At 41.5% G+C, this 27,068-nt stretch overlaps 1 protein-coding gene across 5 annotated transcripts in view; it reads left to right on the plus strand.

The window, feature by feature from the left end:
- L3MBTL4 (L3MBTL histone methyl-lysine binding protein 4) overlaps positions 1-27,068 on the plus strand; it is a 416,667-nt gene that overhangs the window by 116,527 nt on the left and 273,072 nt on the right. For all 5 annotated transcript variants that reach the window (XM_077778214.1, XM_077778215.1, XM_077778217.1 and 2 more), the window contains one exon: positions 12,013-12,104. In XM_077778214.1, the coding sequence (XP_077634340.1) occupies positions 12,013-12,104 (92 nt within the window). The remainder of the gene's footprint in view (positions 1-12,012; positions 12,105-27,068) is intronic.

The following is a 27,068-nucleotide window of genomic DNA, read 5'->3' on the forward strand; positions in this document are numbered from 1 at the left end:
TTCTCTTTAACCCTTATTGCCACTTGACATACTATGTATTTTACTTACTTATCATCTGTTTTTACAGACTAGAATTGATGGTAGATAAAGATAGGGATTTTTGTTAAGTTTGTTTCATGCTGTATTATAAGCTCCTAGCGTATAGTAAGAATTCGATTACTATTTCTTGAATGAAAAATAAAAACAGAATGAATAGTGTCATCCAGACAATGTTAATTGTTCTGTCCACTGTATTCTCACAGCTCTTAGCTCACATCTCTGCAGTTGCACTTTTCGTTGTTATGTAACAGGTGTCTGGTTCCCCACTAAGCGGCAAGCTCTGTAAGGGCAAATACTGTATTTTATTCATCTTTGAATAATTAAGACCTAACAATGCAGGGTTTGTGTCATAGAAGATTCTGTTTGTTGGATCAGTTATTGTACCTGGCTTGCCTTGGCTTTCTCTGTGTTGTCCTATAAGACTCCTTGTGACTAATCTTATGGCTCGTTGAGCTTGTCATTTCTGAAGATGACTCTTCCCAGTATGCATTTCCTGTGCATATCCATGAACCTTGTCTTCATCATAGACCATGCGTCAAGTCTTTCTCCTAGTCACCTCCAGACTTCCTTGAACCAGTGCCCACTCCTTGTTTTCTTGTAGAAAGTATTGTTTTCTTGAAAGTATTTCTTTCCTCATTCATCTTCTTTCCCAGCTTGCTCCTTCTCACTATCCTTTACTGATTTTCTTTTGCACACATCTTGGATACTGAAGTCCCCTAGGATTCTCTTCTTGGCCCTGCCTACTTTGTGCTCTGCATACATCCCCTGAGAATCTTCTCTACTTTAACCCCCTAGTCACTAATAGCCACTAAATCTAAGTTCCCAGTTCTGATCTTTCTCCTCAGAAATCTGTGTTTATAATTCCTCCAGATAGTTCACTCTAAATATCACTTAGACCCTTTAGCTTTCAGAGATTTGGCATCTCTGAACATGTATTTATGTTGCTCTCTAAGCTTGATCCTCTAGTTTTGTCTTGCTCAATGTCAGGCAAGTAGACTCTGTCTTCTAAGCTTGAAATGTCAGTGTCCTCACTTTCCCATCTCACTGATTGTCCAATTTTGTCCATTCCCTTTCAGACGTCCCTCTGCATTCTTTCTGCTCCTCTCAATCCTAGAGCAGCTGTCTCATGCCCAGACCTTACTAGCTCATGCCTGATTGTCGAAACAGCCTCCTTCCTGTTATCTCTGTTACCAGTCCTCCCTCTGTGGTTCAATTTCATCATCTCTAAAACTGCCACCAATTGTATCTTTTAAAAAAATCAAAACAACTACCCAGTGAACTCTGGACAGAGCAGAGGAGAAATAAGACCAAAACTTATTGTGGCCTTTCTTTGCTTAAAAACATTCACTGGTTTCATAGCACATATAGGCTAAGACTAAAATTCTTTGCCTGGTGTTTTAATTAAATTCTTTGTTCTATAGGGAAGAGAGATCACTCAAGCTTTCTCAAGTAATGGGCTATACTGAACAAATACTTGTTGGGGGAGGATGGAGACTCATGGCAAGTGAAGAGCCAGACTATGGTCAGAGAGCACCCATCCCACCCCTGTCTTCAGGGTCATCTGCAGTTGGAACCTGGCCCTCCTCCTAGGACAGTGGTTCTCAAACATTAGCTGCATCAGAGTCACCTCCAGCACCTGTTAAAACAGATTTCTGGGCCTCAGCCCCAGAGTATCTGATTCAGTAGATGCCCAGATTTTAACTGATGCTCCAGATGTGTATTTTGAACAATTTCTCCGGTAATACTGATGCTGCAGGTCTGGGTACCACACTTTGAGAACCTTTATCCTTTAAGGCACATATCATATCATCTAGAAAGTCTTCTTTGGTGATCTCAGTCAGAATTAGTTTTTTTTCAGGTGCCTGGATGGCTCAGTAGGTTCAGTGTCTGATTTCTGCTCAGGTCATGATCTTACAGTTTGTGAGTTCAAGCCCTGCATTGGGCTCTGCACTGACAGCATGGATCCCACCTCGGGTCTTCTGTCCCTTCCCCTACTTCTCTCTCTCTCTCAAAAATAAATAAACATTAAAAAAAGAATTCGTTTTCTCTCTGCGTTTCAGGTTTCTGCATGTTATGTTAGAAGAGTGGTTCTCAAACTTTAGCCTCCATCAGAATCACTTAGAGGGACTCTTAAAACACAGGTTGATAGTCTCACCTCCAGAGTTTCTCAATCATTAAGTCTGGGGTATGTATGACCTCCAAAACTTGCCTTTCTGACCAGTTTCAAGAGGATGCCCATACTTGAAAAACCATGGTATTAGAATAACTTGCTTACCCACCTCTCTTCTGTGCAGAACACAGGCTTCTCGTGTCACTCAATCCTTATGTTGTGCTTCTGGACACTTGTTGCCACACCTGAACACAAGTGCCAGCCATACATGTGTGCTGAATAAACTTGATTCACCGGATCTTGAATTCTGAAATGCTCTTCGAGATCATATCCTTAGACGCCTCTTTCTCCTCGCCTCCTTCATTTCTGAGGAGACTTTAACAATTACTTGTGTCCTGTATTTTAGTTTTTCTATTTCTTCCGGTTCTGTGTCACTTATTTTCAACCTTCCAGGGCCTCCTGGGCCAGTCATGGCCCTTTACACATTTTATCTCCTGTTCACATGTTCCACTTGGCAGTCTCCTTCCCCATCCACTCCCAGCTGTCATCAGAGTTACCCATCTGCTCCCACTTCCGGGCTTCCAGGAGCTGAGGAAAAAGTCCGTGATGTCAGTCACCCCTGTGCAGAATCTCCCACTTAGCTGAGCGGGGCTCTCAGCGCTGCCCTGTGGTCCTTCAGCCTGGTCCCCATGGAGTTTCTGCAGCTCTACATCCCCTGTGCTCCCAACACAACCATTATGACTTTGCCTTCCGGCAGATGCCCTCCGACCTCATGAAGGAGGTGAAGAGTGATGTTCCTCCTCCTTCTTTCCTAGCACCCTTCAAATCTTTTTTATGTAATCTCGTTCACCACCCGCCTCTTCATTTCAGGGTCCTTGTTGAAACATTTCTCTGTTTGCTTCTCCCCCCCCAGTGATTGTTCCTCTCCTCTCAGAGCCTCACTCCTCCCTCTGGGTTCATTTCCCTCAGCTGCGAGCTGAAATGCTCTCTTCTCCTTACATTCCTTAAAAAAGAATTCCTTTCTCACAAGTGTGAGGACCTGTGGCTCTCATGTTACCTGTCTCTTCCTTTTCATTTGCAAACCTCTGCAGGTGTCGTCCATGCTTGCCACTTTCACAATACTTCCTTTTCACTCTTTGGCCACTTGAATCTGACCTCTGATCTCATCCTTCCATTGAAGACTCTTCCTGTGACATCCCAGTGACGCTCTGGCTGCCAGCCCTGGTAGCTTCTTCTCCCTGGCTAGTCTTACTCGACCTTCTTCAATATTTGATGGTGCTAATCCTTCAGACCCTGGGAAACCTTTTCCTCCCCTCCCTGGATCCTAGATCTTGTATGTCTGCTTGGAGTTCCTTGCAACTCTGATCATTCCTTGCGCTTCTGCAGCTCCTGACATGGACATTCATGTCTGTCTTTGCTTCTTTCTCGGGATTTCTTTCATTGTTGCCTTTTTCTGAAAAATTTGGACCTGCCTTTTGTTAGATATGTTCACCCAGATTATTCCAACTACCTAAAATTCAGCATCTCTTAAAATAATCCCTTTTTTTCCCTACAACATCCTGCGATGCTCCCTCAGTTTGCTACTCTCTTTATGGATAGGACTGAACCTCAAGGTTATCTTAGCCCTTTCCCTATCCCACCCCACCTCAAGCAGTTGTTTGCTGCTTGTCATTTTTATTTCTGTGTTGTCCCTCGACTTCATCTCCACCTTTATTTAGGGAACATCCACACTCTCTCAGGCCAACTCTGTTGTCAATCTGTTGTCTTCCCCTCACACATCAGCTTCATCCTTCCTTAGCACTGGTTAGTGAGTTCTGATGATACCATTTTCCATTCAGACGTCTCTGATGCTTCTCTAAACCGTGAGAATGGAGATCAGGCTCCTTAGGCAGGCTTTCAGGAATTTTTCAGATTGTATTTTTGCCTCCTTGCAACCCAGCATTCTAGCCTTCTGTTCTGTGTACCCCTGCGGGCTTTATGGTAGTGTGCACCAGACTCTGGCATTTGCAGCAACTCCCTGCTGGCCAGCCTCTCTTGCTTTGCTCCTGCTGTGCCTCCCTGGGTCGCCTGCTGAATTTCTGTTTGTCTCAGAGAGCAGTGGTCTCCAGGAAGCTTTCCCTGTTCGTAATTAATCCTTCTTCATCTTGTTCCCAGACATACTGTTTGGGTTTCCTAACTAGTGCCTATTAGCACTCATGTCTTCTTATTTGTTCACCAATACATTGGGTCCTACCATATATCAGGTTGGGGGTGACATTTGTCTGTCTGCATCTGTGTATCCTCAACCCGAGTAAATGCCATGTGAGGACAGGAGTCAAGCTCCTAGTGTGTCTCCCAGCACTTGGGACCTGCCTTGTTTAGGGAGATGAGCAGGAAGTGACTCCTGAGTTCACTTGTACTGAAATGAGAAGCAGCCTGAATGTACAAGTGAAAAATGTTTTAGCAGAGCATGGACAAGGGGCATGGCAGAATTATTAAAGTGCGGGCACTTGGAAACTCTGGGGATATTCAGGGAGCTCCTGCTTCAAAGGTTGTTACCCAGCAGTGATAAGCTGCTAACATTAGGAAAAGTGTGGTTCCAGTTGGTACCACTAGGAAGGCATTATTTACATCAGTTTGTAATAAGATGGGCTGGTTGCTACTGACAGTTGTTTTTCTCACATATTCTAAATTGTTGACTGTTGGAGTTATATGCAGCTTATCTTTTGATAATAGATCTGTAGGCAGAATATCTTTTGAAATGAAGTTGGAATATTGGTGTGAAAGGTTATGTTGATGGCTAATGAAGTTAAAAAGGTATTGCTCTGTGACACGAGCCCTAGGATTTATGTGGTTTTGTCCTTAAAAATGATACTTTATTCATTCTTCACCCCTTGTCATTTTTAATTTTAGTTCAGAGAATTACTAATAAATACTGTGTAGGTTCCCAAGACCTGATGTTCCCATTGACAAAGCGAGGACTTCATCTGTCGGGGATTTTTCAACCTGTGGTCTCTGAGGGGGACCAATGGGAGGCTGAGTGGGTAGAGCATGGAACAGTCTGATCAGTTGCACTTGGGGGATTTCTAATATCGGGGCTCCTAAGAGGATATTTTTGTAAGGAAAAGTGGGGTCATGCTAAAGAGAAATTTAAAGTTTGAAAACATCACAGCATCAGATGACAACTAGAACTTCTTTCCACATTTCACTAGCATGCTATACTTTTTACATCATGGATTTTTGTGAGAAGAGTTGATCCCAAAAGTACTAACGTGCAGATGGAAAAATACCCATCTGAAGAATTCCTGTACAAAGTAAAGGCTTTTTATTGACTTAAATAAACTCAAGTATTCAGAACTCTATATCTGAAATGATGAAGTAGGAGACAGCTGTGGTTTACAGAACTGAAAATCTCTCTCAAGGTTAAAGATATCTGGTCTGGGATAGATTATACTCAGTGCGCGGCTGACCCTCTTTTATGAGGGCGATATTGCTGCTGATCCTATTGGATGTCATGAGCACTTCATAAAAGGAGTACTTCCGAGAGCTAAAACTAGTGTCTCTGTGTTGTGCTCTCTGTAAGGACACTGTCTGGCTCAGTGAAGTGTACCCATGCATTCATTAATACTATATGCTCACACCATTAAGAAAACAAGTCATTGTGCTAGCCTCAACTTGTCCATGCGCTGACCCAGCCTTCCCTTGACTTGTGACTTGTGTTCCCCTTAGCTCTCTTTGTCACCCTGTTAGATTTGTTTTTCTCAGGAATTGACTCTCCTATTCCACATTCCAAACTTGAATCCTCTGCCACAACTGCCCTCCCTGGACCAGTATTTCTGGAGCTGAATGGGGTGGAGGGACATGCTGTAGAAGTATGACAAATACAAGGCCACTTCAATGCCTGTGAAGTGTTTTTAGGTTTTTTTTTTCTTCTGTATTCTTTCCTTCAGATTTCCAGTCTTTGCTCTTGCTGATCTGATGAGGAAGCCAACAAACCTCAAGGTGCATGTAGAACAACAAAGCAAAATTCAGTGAGGTGGTAGAGAGTAAGTGTGTCGTGTCGGCAGGCACAAATGGCTGTGTTTTATGAAGGAAGTGCTGTGGGTTTTGGTGTTCTGCAAATTTGGCTGAGGCCATGTAAACCAAACAGCACGGATTTGCAGATAAGATGAGGGAATCTGCTTTTCTTTATCAGAAAGGACACACACACACGCATGCACACACATGCTCTGCCTACTACTTCTCAGAGAAAGGGAGATGGTCCTGCTTATTTTGACACAAGGGAAGGTGTCATGTTTATTTTTAAGCCAGATCCATCCCCTTGTGTAGGAGGATGGCTCTGCCATGGTGTCTTGGTGATCGTGCACATATCCAGGCGGCCAGGTGGACAAGGCTGACCTGCAGGTGACCGCAGTCTGACAGAGCGCTCTGTGGTCCTTCTGGCCCACGAGAATACCGGAGGCTCTTGAGGAACTGCTTCAAGGAGGCCACCCCCAGGAGGCTGTCGTGCTCATTTCTAGTGCCTCCCAGGTTCTGATGAGGCTGGGGTCCTTTGGTGTCGCCCACCGTACAGCTGCTGGCTGTATACGTGCACAAGGGCAGCATGAAATGGGCTCTCCAGGAACCGGAGAGCACCCATGTTGCAGTATCCGGACCCTTTGTCTCCGTGTCACCCTGTGCAAGGGACAGGGGAGCTGGCTCCTTCAACCGCTTTTCCTGTTTGCTGTACATATAAGTCATAAACTGAAGATTGAAAAGTGCTTGGTAGTTTGCTGGCCAAATCTGTCAGCCCTTGTCCTGTAAGGCTTGATGAATCTCACTCCCTTAACCCAGTCATCTTCATTTCTTTGTTTTCTTATGTTTTCATTCATATGTAAAAACATACATTCTCATGCCAAAGTGCATATAAACTGTGCTGTAACTGTGCCTAATTCAGTATTCACACAAGTTATGTCATGTGGTCACCATAACTATAATTTATTTGACCTCTGTTGGATATTTTGATTTTTTCCAAGTTTGTACTGTTGTAAAGGCTCTTTAAAAATTCCTTTTGCATTTTTTTAGAATAATGTTAAACCTGGGATGAGTCGATCAACAAGTATTAACACCTTATTTTTGGCTGTAAATCCAGGTATACCTTGCTTTGTTGTGCTTCACAGATACTGGGATTTTTACACATTGAGGCTTTGTGGCAACCGTGTAACAAGCAAGTCTGTTGGTGCTATTTTTCCAACAGCATTTGATGACTCTGTGTCTCTGTGACACATTTTGATAATTCTCACAATATTGTGACTTTTTCATTATTATTATATTTGTTATGGTGATATGTGATCAGTGATCTTCGAAGTACCATTGTAACTGTTTTGGGGTGCCATGAACTGCATCCGTATAACATGGTGAACTTAATTGATAAATGTAGTGTGTGTTCTGACTGCTCCATTTACCAGCTGTTACCCTGTCTCTCTTTCCTTGGGCCTCCCTATTCCCTGAGACACAACAGTATTAAAATGAGGCAGTTAATAACCCTACCGCAACCCCTGACCATTCAAGTGAAAGGAAGAGTCAGTCAATGCGGTGAACTTTGTCTTATTTTAAGAGATACCACAGCCATTCCAACCTTCAGCCACCAGCACTCTGATCAGTCAGCAGCCACAACATTGAGGCAAGACCCTCCACCAACAAAAAGATTATGACTCACATAAAGGTCAGATGACAGCATTTTTTTTATTCAGTAAAGTATTTTCAAATTAGGTTATATATATTGTGTTTTAGGACATAATGCTATTTATTGCACACCTAGTAGACTACAGTATAGTGTCAACATAACTTTCATATGCACTGGGAAACCAAAATGTTCATTTGACTTGCTTTATTGCAATATTTCCTTTATTATGGTGGTCTGGGACTGAGCCTACAATATCTCCAAGGTATGCTTGTACATTTTGCAAACATGACGTTCAAAAGTTTTAGTCAGTTTTACAAAGCCGTCATGAATGAGTGAGCTTATTAGTTTCCCTGTGCCTTAATTTTATGGTGCTTTTAAACTTAAAAGTTACTAATTAATTAGTTTTTATTATTTATGGAGAGAGCAAGTAGGGGAGGGGCAGAGGGAGAAGAAAGGAGAGAATATTAAGCAGGCTCTATGCTTAGTGCAGAGCCCAACACAGGGCTAGATCTTACCACCGTGAGATCATGACCTGAGCTGAAATCAAGAATCAGATGGTTAACTGACTGAGCCACTCACGCGCCCCAGAAGTTATTAATATAATAGGCATTTTTGCTATGTCTTAACCATGTATACTAAAGTGAAGTCATGTTGTATAATAGGAGTGCATGGGAGAGAAATTTTGTTTAAATCTAGATTTTTCCAGATGTGTGACCTCCAGATGTGTGTAAGTCTGCTTCTTGTAATTATAAAATGAGATTATAAATCTGATATTCAATATTATGTGGAATAAATAGAAACATATACAATCACACATATACACTTATATCATGTACATGTGCATGCACATACTCACCCTAATTTCGCATCTGACATATAATAGGTATGTATTAAGTGACAGGTAGTGTACTATCAAATATATGTAATACATTAGTAACGTTTGGTAGAAGAGTAATAATTGGAACATTTTGCTGTGGCCACTGTGTAGAGTGAAAAGAAATAGAATTTAGGATTTACAAACCCGTGTGCATATCTAATACTCTACAAAATGAATGTCGTATCTGTAGTATGTTCAAGAAAATTACATAAAACATAAAGAAAATGTAGTGCTTGCAGCAGTGCTGTTTCTTAATTGCTTCCTTCTCTCCAGGAAACTGAGAAATAAGTTGGTCACAATAGATACCTTTGAATTCATTTTTAAGGCCAAAAGGATTATCTTGCCTGCTTTTAATTCATTAAACAAATATTTATGGTTGAGCATGGCCATAGCTCCAGAGATACAGTGGTGGACAAGAGCAATGGCATTCTTTCTTTTTAGGAGTTTACCTGCTAATTCTAAGTTAGCACACTGGTTTCTCTGAGCTGGTGTGAGTCTGCCTAGAGTCAGTGGTGATGTGAGGCCTCTCTGGGCCCCCAGGAACAGACCAATGGGGTATTTCCTCATCTCACTTGTGGGCGCTATGTTGCTAAGTAGTTCTCTTGCTTTGCAGAAATATTTAATTCATTGAAAGTTGTTATTTTTGATATTATGTTTTCTTTGCCTGATAAAATTTAAAAGGGTTATTACAGACTTTGGCGATCATAAAATAAGATCTTAGATATGATTTACTTCCGGTGAAATGATGATACATAACAATGGGGAATATGATTAAATTGAGAAATTACACAGTCTTTTTAAGAACACAGCTGTTGTAGAAAATAAGGTATCTATATTTGCTTTAGAGACAACACTGCTATAATGTTTTTTTGTAAAGCATATAATTGTAATGTAGTAAAGTGCTTATGTGAAAATAGAGATGTTGAATAATCATCTTAGGAATCTTCAGAGTTTGTCAAATTGCTTTCCCTATTTAGAAAAATAAAATATCACATATCATGGTAGAGATGGCAATAAATTTGTAAGTGCTGTAATGGTTGAACAGACTGTAAGCCTCTTGATGGAAATCACACCATAATGTCTCACTATTTTCAAACAAAGCAAGAAAATCCACTGATGACAATTCTGATAGCCTTATTTGATTATTAAAATGCTTTTAAGAATTCTCATGTTTTAGTAAGTGTATTTCTTAGCAAGAACATATTGGTGAGCTGTGATTGGTAAATAGTAAATATTAATGTATATACTCTGTGTCTGTTTTTAAACTCTAAATTGACATATCTTCTTTGTAATCCGAACTTAAATTATTCCCTTTTTGTCAATTATATATGTGTGTGTGTGTATATATATATATGTATGTATATGTATATATTTATATATCAAAGGACAAACAGCATATACTGTTTATTTTTCATCTCCTGGATGAGAGACTTGGTTATATTTCTGTTTTGGCAGACAGCACACTTCTTGTCACATTAAGGAAGGCTCATCAAATATTTTTTAAATGATTAAAAGTGTACATGAATTCTTCCTATGAAACTTGATGGATTTTTATGTTTGTTATTCCATCAGGTTGCTTTATTGTCTTGAAAGGTTTCAAATGTTTGACTTCGGGGTGCACCTTACCACCTGTCATCACCAGTGCTCATGCAGTTCTGACCTTTTACCGTCTGTACCTTCTTCAGGAACATTTTACAGCAAGATAAATGTTAAAGCTCACATAATACTTTCTGGCCAGTCTTTTCCAGGATGTGTGCCTATGAGTGTGTGTTGGTGCATGCGTGTGTGTGTAAGCGTATGGTAATAATACTTGCAGAGAATTTCAAAACAGTAGAACGTAACAAACAAGGAAAACTATTTACATTAATCTCACTACCCACATATAGCCACTGTTTTTATTTTGCCTTTTCTTTTCAATTGCTTTTCTCTGAATGTGTGTTTGTACGTGTGAACAAAGATCTATGCATAGTGCCTTGCACAAAGAAGGCACTTTATAAATATGTTGAATAAATGAATGTCTTAATATATGTCATCATTTATATTTTAAAATTTAGGATAATATAATATGTCTTGTGTCTTATGGCCTTACTTTGGTTTTTACTTAACCTAGAAGATTCTTAAGACATTTTGTTACTTAAAAAATATAGTTTTTGATAACTTCGTAATCATATGTAGGTCATGTGCATATATATATGTACATGTATTATGATCTATTTGACCCTTCTCCCATATTGATACTTTTTTGTGTTTTTGCTGTAATAATGTTGTGATGTATATTTTTACTATCAACTTTTATCATGACTCCTTCCTTAGTTAGTCCTAGAGGGGAAATGACTGGGACATAGAACATAAACTTAAAACAATTGTCAATCCTCTTCAGAAGAATTTTGTTATTTAAAAATGTATTTTTATTGACTTACAGTGGCTATCTATTGATCTAGAAAATTTGGAAAGCAGAAAAATGAAATGCAGAGTAAATTGGGAGGAAGCTATAATCCTGGCAGCTGAAGATGACTTCATTTATGATTTTGATTTACATAATTATAGTCTTTCTTATTTCCATTACGTACTTTACCAAAAAGGATCATTTCATTTTCTGAAGTGCTGTTTTTTTTTCTCCCTCACTAGTAGTGTATTTCTAATATAGTCTTTCTTTGCCATTCATCTTCTATAATGTAATTTTATAGCCTATTATTAAAATGACACGTCTGCACAATGCATTTAGTTAGCCCCCTCTGGGTGGACCTTTAGTTTGTTTCCAATGTTTCATTATTCTGAGGAGTCCTAGTATAAAAACCCTTGTGTTTGCCCCTTGGGCACATTTGCTATAATTGCATTAAGACAGATTCCTGGAAGCAAATTGCTGGTTCAAAATATACAAATAATTTTTAAGGTGTTTGGCATATATTTCCACCTTGCCTTCCGACAGGTTGTGCTTATTGACATCCACCCCAAAAAGAAGTGTGAAAGTGAAAGGAGATTATAAAGATATTTTCAGGTCATTTACCCTAAAATGAACCAAATCATTTTCTAGAAAACCTGTTGACTCTTCTTTGAGAGGAGTAAGAGGCCACCCATTTTAAGTGCTTATCAGTGGTCTTCTTGAGGGTGAGATATATTCCCAGGCCTGTTCTAAAGCAGGAGAAGCTGCAGATGGACTGGTTAGATGATTTTACTAAATGCTCACAGAAAGTGAGAGATATGGGTTTTATTATTTATGTGTTTGTTTGCTTATTATTTATTATTTAATTAAGCAGCCTGCTTGTTCGGTTTATCTTTGATTAAATATTATTTTTCTGCCACTAATTGTTTCAAGAAAAGTCACTGTGTTTTCTTTTCCAGTCCCCTCAGTGGCTGCACAGGAAGCTTGGTCTTGGGAGCAGTACTTGACCGAACAGAAGGCTATAGCGGCACCCGTGGAACTGTTTTCCAAGGTGAACCACTAACCGTTGTACATTATTGCAAGGAGTGAACACGTAGAGAATTAATTAAAAAGAAATCATTTGCCTACTTAGAATACCAACTTACTTGATTTTCAGGTCTTACTGGAAAATAGCATAACGCCTATAGAAGCCTTTGTGATTTGGAATGCGTGCTCTGGGCTGGAATACCTGGAATACCTGGGTTTGAAACCCAGTGCTCCCACCTCCCAGCTCTGTGACTTTGGGCAAGTCATTCAGTTTCTCTGTGCTTCAATTTCCTCTCCTGTAAAATAGGGAAATTACCATACCTACTTCCTTGGGTTGTTGGGGGACTCAGTTGGTTGCACACGTAAAGGACGTTGGATGCCACATGCACCTAGTAAACAGAAAGTTCTAGTCTAAGTGCTAGCACATGCCCACCCAAGGCTCAGGTTTGAGGGATCTGTTTTAATGTGTTGCATGAAAGTGGTGGGGCAGGCAGCATGTTGGAGGAGACAGTGAAACCCCCTAAATCATGTTCTCCCGGACTCCAACAGCCTGGAGCAGCCTGCTTGCGCTTGCTTGACCAAGTGGCTGTCGGCATGGCAGGCTGGCAGCTTCAGGGGATCATTTTTACCCATGGTACCAAATCGTCTGCTACCCTTTCTATTCTTGGTCTGTGTTTTCAGTATTTCAGTGGAATTTATATAAAAAATTCCATCAGATGTGCATCATTATATTGCACGTTAACCTACAGCAAGATGCTAATACTTTTTATTTGCTTTACTTTCCATGACATTCCTTGAGTTATATGTAGTACTTTTTATAATGCCAAAGGGCTAGGGATTTTAATCCTGGAGATAGCAATACAATGGGGGAGAAGAAGTGAAGCAAATAGGGAAATAAAGAGAAACCAAGTTCTGGTAGCTCACATTTAAGAAATACTGAATAGTACTCAACCCAGTCTTCTTTTAAAAAAAATTTTTTTTTTAATTTATTTTTGAGACAGAGGGAGACAGAGCACGAGTGGGGGAGGAGCAGAGAGAGAGGGAAACAGAATCTGAAACAGGCTCCAGGCTCCGAGCTGTTAGCACAGAACCCAATGCGGGCTTGAACCCACGAACCTGAGATCATGACCCGAGCCGAAGTCGGACGCTCAACCAGCTGAGCCACCCAGGCTCCCCAGATGAGTGTCTTAGGTCATGTGTTTGGTTTTCTGTCGAAAAAGCCTCCAGGGAGTAAAGAGGCAGGAGTTAGGATAGCTCAATCCAGAGAAACGAACGGCTCCTAGAGAAATGAAGAGGCTGGAGATGCCGGGGGTAGAACCTGGGGCCTCGTACATGCAAAGCACGCACTCTCCCATTGAGCTCACCTCCCGACTGCTCAACCCAGTCTTCATATCAGATGCCTTTACGGACCTTTGGAGAACCCAGACGTGTGGGTATTCCTGAGACCCACTGAGTTAGACCCTCAGGGGCTGGGGCCTGGCACACTGGAGCTTGAGAACCTCCTAGGGCTTCTAGATGCAGGATAGAGGTCCAGTGTGGTAGCAGCTTGTAAGACCAAGCAGGCCCTGCTCAGGAGTCAACGACCTGCTGACTCCTGATGAGACTGTCATGTGATGACACCTAAGGTGTTTGCTCCACCAAAAGCACATGAGTTCCCTAGGTGGGGGTCTCGTGTTCCTTCTCTTTCATGTCTCCTCACATGTCTGTTCTCGGTGTGCTCATGTTCAGTCACTGCTGAACAACTTCTGGGTATCCTCTTGTCACTTCTGAGCATAGGTTCTTAGAGCTACTTTGGGGAAATCCAGTGCAACCTGTAGTTGTTCTTTCCCTCTGTCCCTGGGCCCAACTTGCGCCCTTGCTGTGTGGTCACTGCAGCTCAGGAGGGTGGAATGGGCCAGCTCTGGAGACAGCTAAGGCCTGTCAGGTGCTGTGAGCCCAAAGGGCAGATTGGCTTATAGGTTCAGTGTGTGAGGTTCAACCACAGGACACAGGCCAGGCATGTAACCTGGTGGCTGGGCAAGGATGAGAATTGCTGCAGGCAGCCAGAAGCCACAAAAATGTGAGAACAGTCACTGATTGAAGTCAGAACTTACATGTGGCAAAATTGGCCATGAGTGACGCAGTGTCTGAGTTAGACCTGTGTATGTATGTCCCCAGGCCGGGATCCTCTCTCCTTCCACTGCAGATTGAATCACATGTTAGGGTGTTAAGCTGAAGTGTGCTCTCGTTTCCAGAGCTGGTGACAGAGAGCTGTTAGGTTCTGGCCAGTGCTTGCATTCTTCCATCAGCTTGGCCAGTGAGTGTGTTAACACTACTGCTCAGTTTCTCCTTTAGGACACATCACTTAGTGCAAGAACACCAGCAGCACAGAGAATTTCTCCCCCGATGTTCCCTTGTGACTGAGCATTAACTAAAACATCTCCAAGGGGCAAATGTGAGATTTCTGTTCCTGAAATAAATTCATATGGCAGTATTGGGAACTGTGTAATAATAGATTATGGGTCATATAACTTTCTTCCTTGGCTTTATAGAGATATGATGAAAGAGGTACTGGCAAGCTCTAAGGGAGGGGGCATGTGGCATGTAAAGACAGGGGTGGGTTCCCTTTGGAGGGTGGAAACAGAATCCATGAGTTTGTCCACTGAGTAGAGATGAGCAGTGAGTAGGCGACACAGGCTTTGAGGATTCCTTGGTTAATAATGTGACTTTAAAATGTGACTTCCTTGAGCTTGTGGACTCTAACTTTTGTTGACTCTGAAAGTGACCGTAAAGCGTTATCATGTGAGAAAGTGGACATGTCTGACCTGTCAACATGCCTTTCTCTTCACTCATGAGTTAACAGTCAAGCTACTCATGTTTTTTGAGCCCTTTTTGTACAAAGTACCATGTAAGATTGGGACTGAAACACCAAGGAGTTTATGACATGGTTGTTTAAAATCTTGCCATCCTAGTTGGGATGTAAGATATGCTCTATAATGTGACAACAATATGAGATAGAACATTCTTGTCAGCGGAGTGTACGAGTCGTCAGTTTCCTGAGTGTTCCGTGCAGAGGTGGTATCTGATCCGTCCCTGAATGAGGAGAAGGAAGCTTACCAGTCATTACGTCTGATTTATCCTGATGACTGTAGACCTTTGTGCTCAAGATACAGTGTTACTCTGACTGGACAGTTATATTCTAAGCTGAAGTAACGTGGTTTATAATTGAAAATAGGTTTCAGTAGAGAATAAAAAAGGCCAGTCTCCTAAGAAGGATGATCAGCTTGAACTCAGTTTCGGATTGGCATTGTGCTCTTGGCTGTTACTGTCCATTTTAATTGTGTAAATATTATAATAATAGGTGTTCAGTTCAGCTAACTGAGATGGAACTCTTCAGCTTTTGAGAAAAAGCTGAAATGTTGGAAGTAAAATGAAATAGTTTGCATATCCTGAATGGAAAACTATTAAAAAGATATTAAATATTACTTTACTTTTAATATATCATTCCATCCTGATATTCAGGTTTTAGAAGATGTACCAGTAACAAAGAGCATGGAGGAGGACACTTGTGGGGATGAGCACTGAGTGTTATGTGGAAACTAATTTGACAATAAACTATTAAAAAAAAAAAAAAAAAAAGAAGATGTACCAGTGACAAAGAGACACACACACATGATCAGTTCCATCATGCAAACAGACATGCATTCAACCAAGAAAGTGTGTATGTATTTTTTAAAAAGCATATGCCAATTTTATTTGCACACAAGGTTTTCATATCTATAGGTCTCTTTTGAATTTCTTTTTGTACAAGACAAAGTGAAGTTCTTCATAATTTATGATTTATTTTACCATCTGGGGTAGTGAGTTTATAAGGACGTAAACACCTTCTGTTGTCAGAAAAAGTATAAACATTTTGTCTTCATTACTGGGAAATGCACCTATCTTGATTTGACACACACTAAAATATTTTTTTCTTTTGTTTTGAAGTTGGTTCTAAAACTTTTCTCTCATATTCTCCCTGCCAGTCATCTAACCATCCTCTGTATCTTCCCAAAGCATTCCTCCCACCCTGTTGCCCATCACAAATTCACATATGCCAGCCGGGATCAAAGTGCCCACCGTGTAGCCCCCTCTGCAGGTGCACATTCACTCAGAACTTTTTCCGTGCCTGACAGGCTGGTCCACGCACACACTATTGAGTCATTATCCAAGTGTGAGGCCTGTGTGTCTCTTCTTGTTCTCTCATCTTCCTTTGTAGGTCCATGTCCCCCCAAGACCCTTCTCTTTCACAAAGCTGTCCCAGCCTGTGCACTCTGACCTGTGGACTTGGCGGCCTCTGTCTGCCCGGCTCATCCTGGTGGAAGTGAAGGTCAGGAGACAGTGTAGGACTAGCAAGGAGGCAGGTGCCGCCCCCAGTGTAATCTGCCCATAAGCAAATGGGACCTCCACCTGCTCCTGCCCCCGCCCTCTGGGGCAAGTCTGATGGCGGGAGTGCAGCTCCTGCCGCTGTGCTAAAGCGCCCTTGGCCCCCAAGCCACACATCACCATTGTCCTTCGTCACTGGTCCGGAAAGCTCTTGTTTTTTATGCTCAGCAGATGTTCTTGTCTCCCCGGCCGATGTTGGGTGGCCAAGCAGATAAGCTAATTGTGGGCTTTAGGTCCCTGCAAGTTAGAGACAATTGCATATTTTAAAATGATTGGTATTTCAGGACAAGATGAAAGTTGTCATGGAAAAACTAAAACCCTTAGGCTTCTTTATGTGTCTTTTATAGTATATAGTTGTAGTTTGAATTTTATATAGCAAGGGAATTGTTTCTCTTTTTCTTTCTTTTTTGTTTTGTTTTGCTATTGTAACAAATTACCATAAACCCAGTCGTTTGAAACAATACAAATTTATTATCTTAAAGTTGAGGAAGTCAGAAGTCTAAAATGGGTCGAGGGCTATGTTCCTTCAGCAGGCTGTAGAGGAGAATCTCCTTCTTTGCCTTTTGTAGCTTCTAGAGACTGTCTACGTTTCTTAACTTGTGGGCCCACATCATTTCGACCTGTTTCCATGGTCACATCTCCTCCCCCGGTCCTTCAGCCTCTCTCCTGCAAGGATGACAGGACAGAGCTGTCATGACATTGGGTCCGCCTGGATAATCCAGGATAACCTCTCCATCTGGAGGTTCTCCACTTAATCCCATCTGCACAATCCCTTTTGCCCTGTAACAAACACATGTATTCACAAACACACGAATATTCGCACATTCAGGGATTAGGACATGGCTATGTTGGGAAGCCACTGTCCACAGGTCCATCACCTTTCCATTGCTGGGCTGATCTGGCCCAGGCCTGAGTGACTTCTCATGGCCTGCCCCCTCCTGTTATTCTCTTGTGACCTCTGCAGCACCCCCCTGTGGTAAAACAAGGGATGCATTGTCCTTAGCTCAATGCATGGGTCTCTCCTTTCCCCAGCCAGCATGCACAGCTGCTTCCTTGTAACCTCTGCTTGCTGAGAGTGCACTTTCCCCTCTGCCACACCCACCTCTCCATCCTCCAGGGTCAGTGGGCCCAGCCTCCTCCTGCTTCCTGCCTGCCCCTTAGTATTTTGTCACTCTGTACCCAGCCTTCCTCCCTTGAGGTTTATGGTACCTAGTACCTTGAGAGCCTCCCCCGGGGCCTGACCCTCCTTTCCAGCACAGTCCATTGCTGTACGACACACTTGCATAGACCAGAACCAAATGTCTTCTGCAGTGTGGACCTTTACTTATTTTTAAGTTTATTTATTTATTTTTGAGAGAGAGAGAGAACACGCACAGGGGAGGGGCAGACAGAGAATCCCAAGCAGGTTCCGAGCTGTCAGCACAGAGCTCAACTCGAGACACAAACTCACGAACTATGAGATCATGTTCTGAGCAAAATCAAGAATTGGAGGCTTAACCGACTGAGCCATTCAGGTGTCCCTGCAGTGTGAACCTTTAAATCCCACTTTGTGGTCTGTCCACTGTCAGTGCAGCCTTTTCTTCCCCCTTATTCTCAAAGTGCCAGTTTTTTCTTTCGTTAACACTTGTGGTTGTTGAATTTGTCCTTTTTCTTCCTTCTGGCTACACATCTGCCCCTGGCCAGGCTAGGCCCCCTGGGTCCATCATTTCAGCCACTCTCTTCCAGGACCTTCAACTGCCTTGTCCCCATCATCCTCTCCTGATACATACCTGCCCAAACCCCGGCTCTGGGTGAATCCTGTGTGCCTTCTGACCTCTGCATCTGAGCCATCAGGCACTCTGGAGGAGAACCAGAAAGCCTTGCAGGTTGGCGGCCCTGCAGACCTCGAGAGGGCAGTGCCTGGGGATCCTTCCGGGCCATCCGTAGTCCCAGCGCTGCCTGTTTCCTAGGCTTTTCTCTCAGGCATCTGCCCGCCCTCCCTCCCAGCAGGAGTCACTCCCTTGGTGGATGTGCTGTGTCCTTCCTCCACTTCCTGCCACAAACTGTCACTCACCCCTATTCATACCTGTTTCCTAAGTTGGACTGGAAAAAGTCTTCCTGCGCCTCGTGCCTTTACCTGTGCTCTGGAGCCTTCCAGTTTCTGCTTTTTCAGAGAGAATTCATCTACTACCCATCAGTCATCGCATGACCTGCTTGTATGTAAGTTGCCTTCCCCTCTGAACGGTTGTATCTAGAACCTAAGTATGCCTATCTACCCTGTCTTTAAGAAAGCATGCTGTCCCTTGGTCCTGCCTTCCCCTCGATAGCTCATCTCCTTAGTCTGGTCTAGCGTCTTGATATGTTGGCCTGCATTTTCTCTTTAATTCATTTTCTAAACTTTACCACCCTCCAAGCACTGCATCCTCGCCCTTTTACTCCCACCACTGCTCAAACGGTGCCAGCAGAAGTGACCCCCAGGATTTCAAAGCCAGACACATGTCAGGCTTTGGCTTATACCCTCTCTGCTCCAGGACTCTATCTGCAGTCAGCTGCTGCTTTTGTGCGTTCCCAGCTACTCCTCACCAGGCGCTTCTGGAAGTCCTCCTCTTCTCCTGGGCTTCCAGCTTAAGGCTCCACTCTGCATGGCTCCCGGGGCATCCCCTAAATTCCATCCTGTAAACTCGAGTTCCACCTAGACCTTGTGGAGTCCGTTACCTCCCAGACCTTTCTCTTGGTCCTCTGGCTTCCGTCTCTGGGAGGCCCTCAGCAGGCTTGCACTCAGAACATGCAGAGCCGTTCCTCTTCCTGGTCTCCCTGTGTGAGTCTGCTTCATGCGCTCCTCATCCCTGGGAAGGGCTCTCTACTCTTGTTGCCTTGCGGCCATCCACTGTCCCTGCTCTCTCTGCTTAAGGATGTCTGGCAATCCAGTCTGCTCAGGTTTTGCCCCTTCAGTTCCTCCTCTTGGCCCCTACCATTACTGCCTTCATTTAGGAGTAAGCCCCCCACTTCATTTCCATAGCAGCTGTAACAAATTTTTATCGCTGGAATGATTACTGTAAATTGTGATTCTGTTTGTCATTTGTGTACATAGTGTGTCTGACTGCTTCTTATGTCGTTCTGTGTGATTACATGCAAGTGTGTTTTGTCTCTGAGCAGAACTATAATCTCTGTGAAGACTAACTCGGTTTCTTTCTTTTCTAAAAATTCCTCTCTGCTTTGTGATTCTCTGGAAGAGGTGTACTTTTGAGCATCTTTAATTGGCTTGGTGCTTGGCCATGTGCTGCCTCATTAAGTCCTTTCAACTTTTCTTCCCTCAATAGAAAAAGGACTCTGATGTGTTTCTCTGACTCTTAGTTTTTTAACTGAAAGTGGCAGATAATATCTCTCACTTCTTAGGGACTTTTAAGGAATTACATAAAATGTATATAAAGTGTTTAGCAAAATATAGTGACTGACATGTAGTTCATTTTATTAAATGCAAGAATTATTTTCTTTAAATGTACATTTATTTACTTTAAGAGAGAGAGAAAGTGGGAGAAAGACCGTGAGAGAGGGAGAGAGAGAGAACCTCAAGCAGGCTCTGCAATGTGAGCATAGAGCCTGATGTGGGGCTTGACCTGATGGACTGCAAGGTCATGACTTGAGCCAAAATCAGGAGTTGGAGGCATAATTAACTGAACCACCCAGGTGCCCAAATGCAAGAATTCTTAAAATTACACTTCTAATATTCTAGTCGTTTGCTCTCTCCAGAACCTTCTCTCTGCCCTTTCTGACAGCATTTATTCAGAACACTAGCGAGGATCAAGTCTCCTGACACTTCATCCTTGTTGGGACTTGCCTCTACTTGACCACACCAATGCTCTTGGCTGCCCCCATCAAGCATGGCCTATCAACTGAGGTGTCCCATCTCAGTTTCCTGATCTTCTGTGCTTCAGGGTGAGTGTCAAGTCTGAAAACCACCTATCACTGGAGCTTCATCCGAAATATTAGTGTTGAAGATACTGCTATTCCACATCTTCTACTCTTGTTGTGATGCTGGTCCTTCCATCTTCATGAGGAAAACAGATATATTTCCTCATGTGCTCTTCTTTGTCTCCTAAAGCAAGGCAAAATCATAATGTAGACTTTGGTGTTTCTACTTTTCCTCCCCCTGCTTCCTTTAGGAACATCTTTATCTTGAACACTCCTTAACATGTTCTTGTATTGTACTCTTTCACTCAACATCTCTAAAATCTGTGGTAATCTGTTATGATTTTGGAAATACTTTGTGTCCTGATAAGGAAATTTTAGCCATCTGTCGGATGATGTGCTCCGGGAGGTTCTTTTGGAAAGGACTGGAGCTAGTTGGGAAACAAAGACACCTTTCTAATTTAACCTCCTAATGGCCCCAGATATTACAGTCTTATTTGAACACACTCTTGTTCTCTCTCAGCATTCCTTACAAAGTCCAAGTGAAAGGAATAGCTTACACACTCTCTCTGAATTTAACTTCTGTACCCAGACCTGAATTATATTTTTAAAAATCTATTTTTTAAATATGCCATTACAGTAAATAGAATCTGAAAAACCTGTGTCTGTGTTTTGTTTTTGATAAGTCTGGATTTGTGTTTAGCTTTGCAGGTGCAGAAAGATGCTGCCATGAAAATTCATATTTGTTATAACCCCCTGTAGAACTACTTCAGACAACTAGGACTTTTCCAACCAAAACAATTCAGTGAAATGTCAAGGGTTTTTTTTTTTTTGTGCTTTGAACATGCTTCCAAATTACTTGCTAATCACTGAGAACCCTATTGTAGTTTTAATATAGATCCTCCTTAGGTAATACTTTAAATACTAATCACCAGCCACATTGATGGCTATGCATGGCTTTTTTGGTAGTTGTATAAAGAAAAATGAAATACCCCATTATACTGTGAATTCTGATGTGCTTAGAATCAGCATCTGTCCAGATGCTCTGTCAACACACTTAAAGTGTGTGCTTGTTTGTTTTACTGTTTTTTTGTCTTCTGTATGTATTTTGCTGCCCCCAGTTTTAAGATAACATCACTGATACTTAAGAGTTCTAGGAATAAAGAAGATATGGTGTGTGTATATATATATATATAAATTTATATATAAATATATAAATATGGAATATTACCCGACAATCAAAAATAATGAAATCTTGCTATTTGCAACAACATGGATGGAACTAGAGTGTATTATGTTAAGTGAAATAAGTCAGAGAAAGACAAATATATGATCTCACTTATGTGGAATTTAAGAAACAAAACAGATGAACCTAAGGAAAGGGAAGGAAAAATAAGATAACAACAAAGAGGGAGGCAAACTGTAAGAGACTCTTAAATACGGAGAACAAACAGGGTTGCTGGAATGGTGTTGGGTGGGAGGATGGGCTAAATGGGTGATGAGCATTAAGGAGGACACTTGTGATGAGCACTTACACATAAGTGATGCATCACTAAATTCTGTTCGTGAAATCATTATTACACTGTAGTTAACTAACTTGGATTTAAATTTAAAAATAAATAAATTAAAAAAAGAGTTCTAGGGGTGCCTGGGTGGCTCAGTCCGTTAGGTGTCCGACTTCGGCTAAGGTCATGACCTCGCAGTTCGTGGATTCGAGCCCCACATCGGATTCTCTGCTGGCAGCTCAGAGCCTGGAGCCTGTTTCAGATTCTGTGTCCCCCTCTCCCCCTGCCCCTTCCCCGCTCATGCTCTGTCTCTCTCTGTCTCAAAAATAAATAAAAATTATAAAAAATTAAAAAAAAGAGTTCTCCTAGGGAAAAGACATGTTTTGAAAAAAATACTGTGTGTATTACATTCACACATTTGGTTGGGGTTTAAATCATAAGGCATATTGAGGGCAAAGAAAGAAGTGTGTTTTAAAACTAGACACCTTGCAATGTGAAGTCATTTAAGCTGATTAATGGCTGGGACTCCGAAGAACAGAGAGAATTCTCATTCATGTTCATTTCTCATGTTCTCTAAAGCTATAAGTTCTGGGGCAAAACTGAAGATACGTCCTGATCTTGCAACTCAGATATTTTTCCTATTCTTAGAATCCACTTTTCTGTAATGGTGCGATTCAAAGTACTAGAGGCCTGGGAAATGATTTAACACATCTGAAGTAGTGAGGCTGGATGGTCTGAGCAGGGCTGCCTGTTCTTTCTTGGGGTGGGGTAGGCTTGGAGCCCTTGTACAGTCTGCTTATCTACAGTTCCAGCTGGAAGCAGAACGTCATGTTCAGAGATGTTCAGAGAAATTAAAAGAAGAAAATAGTGGTATTCAGAATCAAGAGTAGATCGTTTCCACAGCTCTTCTCTTTCAGTTAAAGCAAATTTATATTAGAAATATCTTTGTCTTTTTTCCCTCGAAGGGTTTAGTCATTTGGGGACAAACATGTGGGCTTTTTGTTTTAGACACTACACTCAGAGATTTGTGGGGTCTACTGAGTGCTGACCAATGAATTATCGTACAGATTCAGAAGTTATTTTTAAAAGTTGTCTCTATGCAGTTCTTTACTTTATACTGTGTGGGTTCCTTCTCTTTGTTTGTGAAGATCTTTGTTGGTATAAAGCTGCCTAAATCTAACAGTATTTCACCCACTCTGTATGTGTTTTCTTTTTGTTTCTGAGAGTATAATTCAGTCAGTGGGTAGGTTAGAGTAACTGGATTTACACACACACACACACACACACACACACCAGCCAAATTTTTTACTACCAACAAGGTCAGTAGTTCTGAAGAAAGGAGAATTTAGCATCTGAGATTATAATAGAATAGATTCACAAAAAAGCAGTAGGAATTATGTCCACTAACGTATTGAAGAATACTTTTGTTGTGCCATGAGTTCTGTGCTCTCTTTTTGTAGAATGCTTCTTGGTATAATCTTGGCAGCAGTTTGGGATACAGAATTAATCTATGAAAAATGTTCAAAATAACAAGGAAGTAGTCTCTAAAATGAGAGTTTAAAAATACACAATCATCCATCCTTCACTGCCGTCTTAACTGAAGTCTTGCAGCGAGTTATGTTTAATTATGTAGGTGATGATTTTTCCCCATTAGCCTAACAAATAGATGGCAAAAATAGGCATGAGTTGAAAAAGCAGGATTTGAAGCATGCCTTGTTGCCTGGCCTGTATATCCATGATGAACAGCTGTGGGGAACTGCTTTGTCTGCTTAGCGAAGACTCCTAAATATGTTGTTTAGTCAGTGGATTGATTAATGACAGATTCCCTTAAAGGACAGCCATGTGGCTCTTAATCTTTTTTTAGGTCTGAGACCCTTTTGAACATCTAATGAAAGCTATTGATAATCTCCTTAGAGAAGTGCTTAGATCCATTTACACACAAAATTTTAAGGAGGCTTCTAGAATCCCTGAAGACACCATAGATGCCCATCTTGCTCCACCATTAAAATCATGAACCCAGCTCCTGCCCCACCATTAAAAACAGCTACATTAAGGTGTAGTTTAGGTAAGAATAGAAAAGCATATGTGGATATGTATGTGATTGGATGCTATGTGTGAGTGTGTGTGTGTATATATGTATCTTTATGTGTGTCTATCTATAGATTTAGATGTAGTAAAGATCTCCATTTTCTCTGTGATTAAAACAAGAGGAAGTCAGGAGGGATTCTAATATTCCTGATAGTTCCTAGTGTTAGCTCCGGTGAAAATCAAAAAGCTCCCTGAGGAGAAAACAAGGAAGGAGTTTCATAACCTCTCATAGTCTGCCAGTATTTGCAGTGAATAGACTTGAAAGATGAAAGATTCATTGCAAGATACTGCACCGGGGGGAGGAGGGGGGCTTTGAAGCTTTAGTAATGCACCAGAAAGTTGGAATTGAAAAGTAGGTACAAAAATGTCATTGTCCATGAGCTGTCTGTAAAGTCCTTGAAGGTATCAGGAAATACTGATGACATTATCAAAGTAAAAATTATCACATTATGGAAAATTTGGGTATTTCTTCCAAGCCTGGAACCTGGGTGTCAGTTTAAAATTCCCTGCCTTTTTTGTCCTCAACATCCAGTGAGTCATCAGGTGCTGCCCGTCTTGTCTCTTGTGTGGCAAGTGAACCTGCCCCTCCCGCCTGTTCCCAGCTCTGGCTCTGCCTTGGCTGTGGGCCTCACTGTCACCTGTTCCCACAGTGTTCTGGAATGGAATGTAACTTGCAGTTCAGCACACAGACCCTGGTTTGAATCTGCAGTCCAGTTTTTGAATGACTAGCTGTACGAGCCGGGTATTTGTGAACATCTCAGAGCCTCATAGGTGACGTGGAGATGTATAGTTCCAGTACAGTGAGCTTTAAGGCTTAAATGAGCTGAGTTAGGTACTACGCATGGCACATGGCAAATTCTCAATTATCGGTAGATATTAAAAGCCTCCTGAAGCATCTTTTCTATTTCTAGTCTTGCTAGTTTTTAAGTTAATTCTCCATACCGCCACTAATAAGATCTTTATAGAATGCAAGATTTTTTTTCCTCCTCTCTTCTTGAAAGCTTTCTCTGGTGCTTCATTGACTAAGAATAAACTGAAAGTTCCTTAACAAGACATACAAGACTTATTGGGACCTATGTCCTGTCTACTTACCTGGTATCATCATCACTTAATTGTGTGTGTGTGTGTGTGTGTGTGTGTGTGTGTGTGTGTGCTGATTTTTTAAAAATAATTATAATGCCATTTAACAATTCTAACAAGACAGAAGAGTATAAAAATAAGAGTCTTTCTCTCTGCTGGCTTCCCTCTCAAGGTAAGCCGCTCAAAGTGATTTGATATATATACTTCCATGTCTGCATATATGCAGAGATGTGAATAATGCTTATAAAAATTAGTTTTGCGTATGTTGCTGTGGTAGGCTTATCATTCATTATTCTCCCCAGATGAATAGTCCTTTGTCCAAATGAGAGTTACATTTACTCCTCTGACTTAAAGTGCCACCTTAATCTGTATTAAATTCTCATATGGCATTTGGGGATCATTTAATGGTTGTATAGCGCATATTCAGATCACCAGTTTAAGATACTTTAAAAACTCATTCTACATTTTAATTATAAACTAAAAGTTTAAGAATTGTTGAAGTCTTTAGTCAGTGAGTGTGATGATGTTGATCTACTATGCTGACCACTCAGTCATACACTAAAGCCACACACACACTGTGGTCTCAGGCACATTACATAACCTCTGTGCCCCAGTTTCATTGTCTGTAAAATGTACACAATGCCCATTGCATGTGGTTTTTATGATGATTTAATGAGTTGGTATTTCTAAAGTGCTTAGGACAGGATTTGGCCCAGAGTTTAGTACTACGTAGGTACCGGTATAACAGCCTTCTGTATATGGCATGATAAAGGATAGTTCAAGTCCTATACACATCCCTTCTTGTTCCTTATTCTTCAGCTTGTTTAGTGAGATAATTGTACCTATTATAAGCTATTGGCTATGATAGCAAGTGTTTGGTGGTTCTTCACATAGACGTGTATTGTCCTGGATATTCTGATCGAAAGTAAAGTCAGACTCCTTTTGTTTTATCAAATGCTAAGTCAACAAGAATATCACACCCAAAACCTGGCAGGTTGATTCTCTCTACCTCTCATATCTTCTCCTTGGTTGTATTTGTCTTAGGAGAATGTTTATGTTCCCTTCAGTAGTATTTGAATGATTTTTTTACGCTCCCAATCACATGATTGATTTTTTCCCCCATTGAGTAAAAAAAAATCATCCGGTGTTGACCAAGAGTTAAATTCTCTGCAGTCAAGCTGTTTATATCAGTTTGGCTACATAAGACTTCTTGCCATCTTACCTGTCACATTTAAAATTGTGACATTTAAGCCTAGGAGACACACATTGATACATTTTGAGATTTTAAAGATGTTGCTGAGATAAACCATGGAAGAAGAAGATCACTGGACTCATAATCAGGTGATCTTTGTTGTTGTAAGAGATATACCATCTGCATATAAAATCCATACAATTTCCCTTTGACAACTGTCATGTGAAAGTTTGGAAAGCAGCGGCCTCTGGTTCTGGACCAGTCCTTTGTGTGGCCTGTGAAAAGCATGTGCTAAGTGCCTGATCCCCTTGCATGCCTGATTTCTCCCATTTCTTCTGATACTGAATTCAGATCAGGAAAATACCACCTACTGCCAACTCTTGCCTGTGAATAAAATAGAATGCCTGTGGATTCAGATAGGATCTCGCACTTAGATAATCGACACTGTTCTGTAACATATATCCAGCTCATGGTCTGCTGGTGCTGATAGCCACAAACCTGCTGCAGTCTGTAGAGTGGCTCAAAAATAATCATTATGAGCATAATCTCTCTGTTCTTGTAATGACAGTCTCCATGATAAACAGAGGAAAAGGTCCAGAATTTCTCATATCTACCAAGTGTCCAAGAAAGAGCTGCTTATGCCATATGTTTGTGACTTTGGAGCAGAGACCCAATGGCACGCACATGCGATAAAGAGTGTCTTATGCATCGCACTTCATAAAGGAGTTTTGCCCCTAGCCTGTCTGCTTTGCTTTGGGCACGGTTTTGTTTCTGTTTTGCATAATACTCTGACTCATCTTATTTTTAAATAATAGTGTGTGATTTGCGCCTG

Source organism: Crocuta crocuta, unplaced genomic scaffold, assembly GCF_008692635.1.
Source record: "Crocuta crocuta isolate KB4526 unplaced genomic scaffold, BGI_CrCroc_1.0 scaffold26, whole genome shotgun sequence".
Classification (NCBI taxonomy): Eukaryota; Metazoa; Chordata; class Mammalia; order Carnivora; family Hyaenidae; genus Crocuta; species Crocuta crocuta.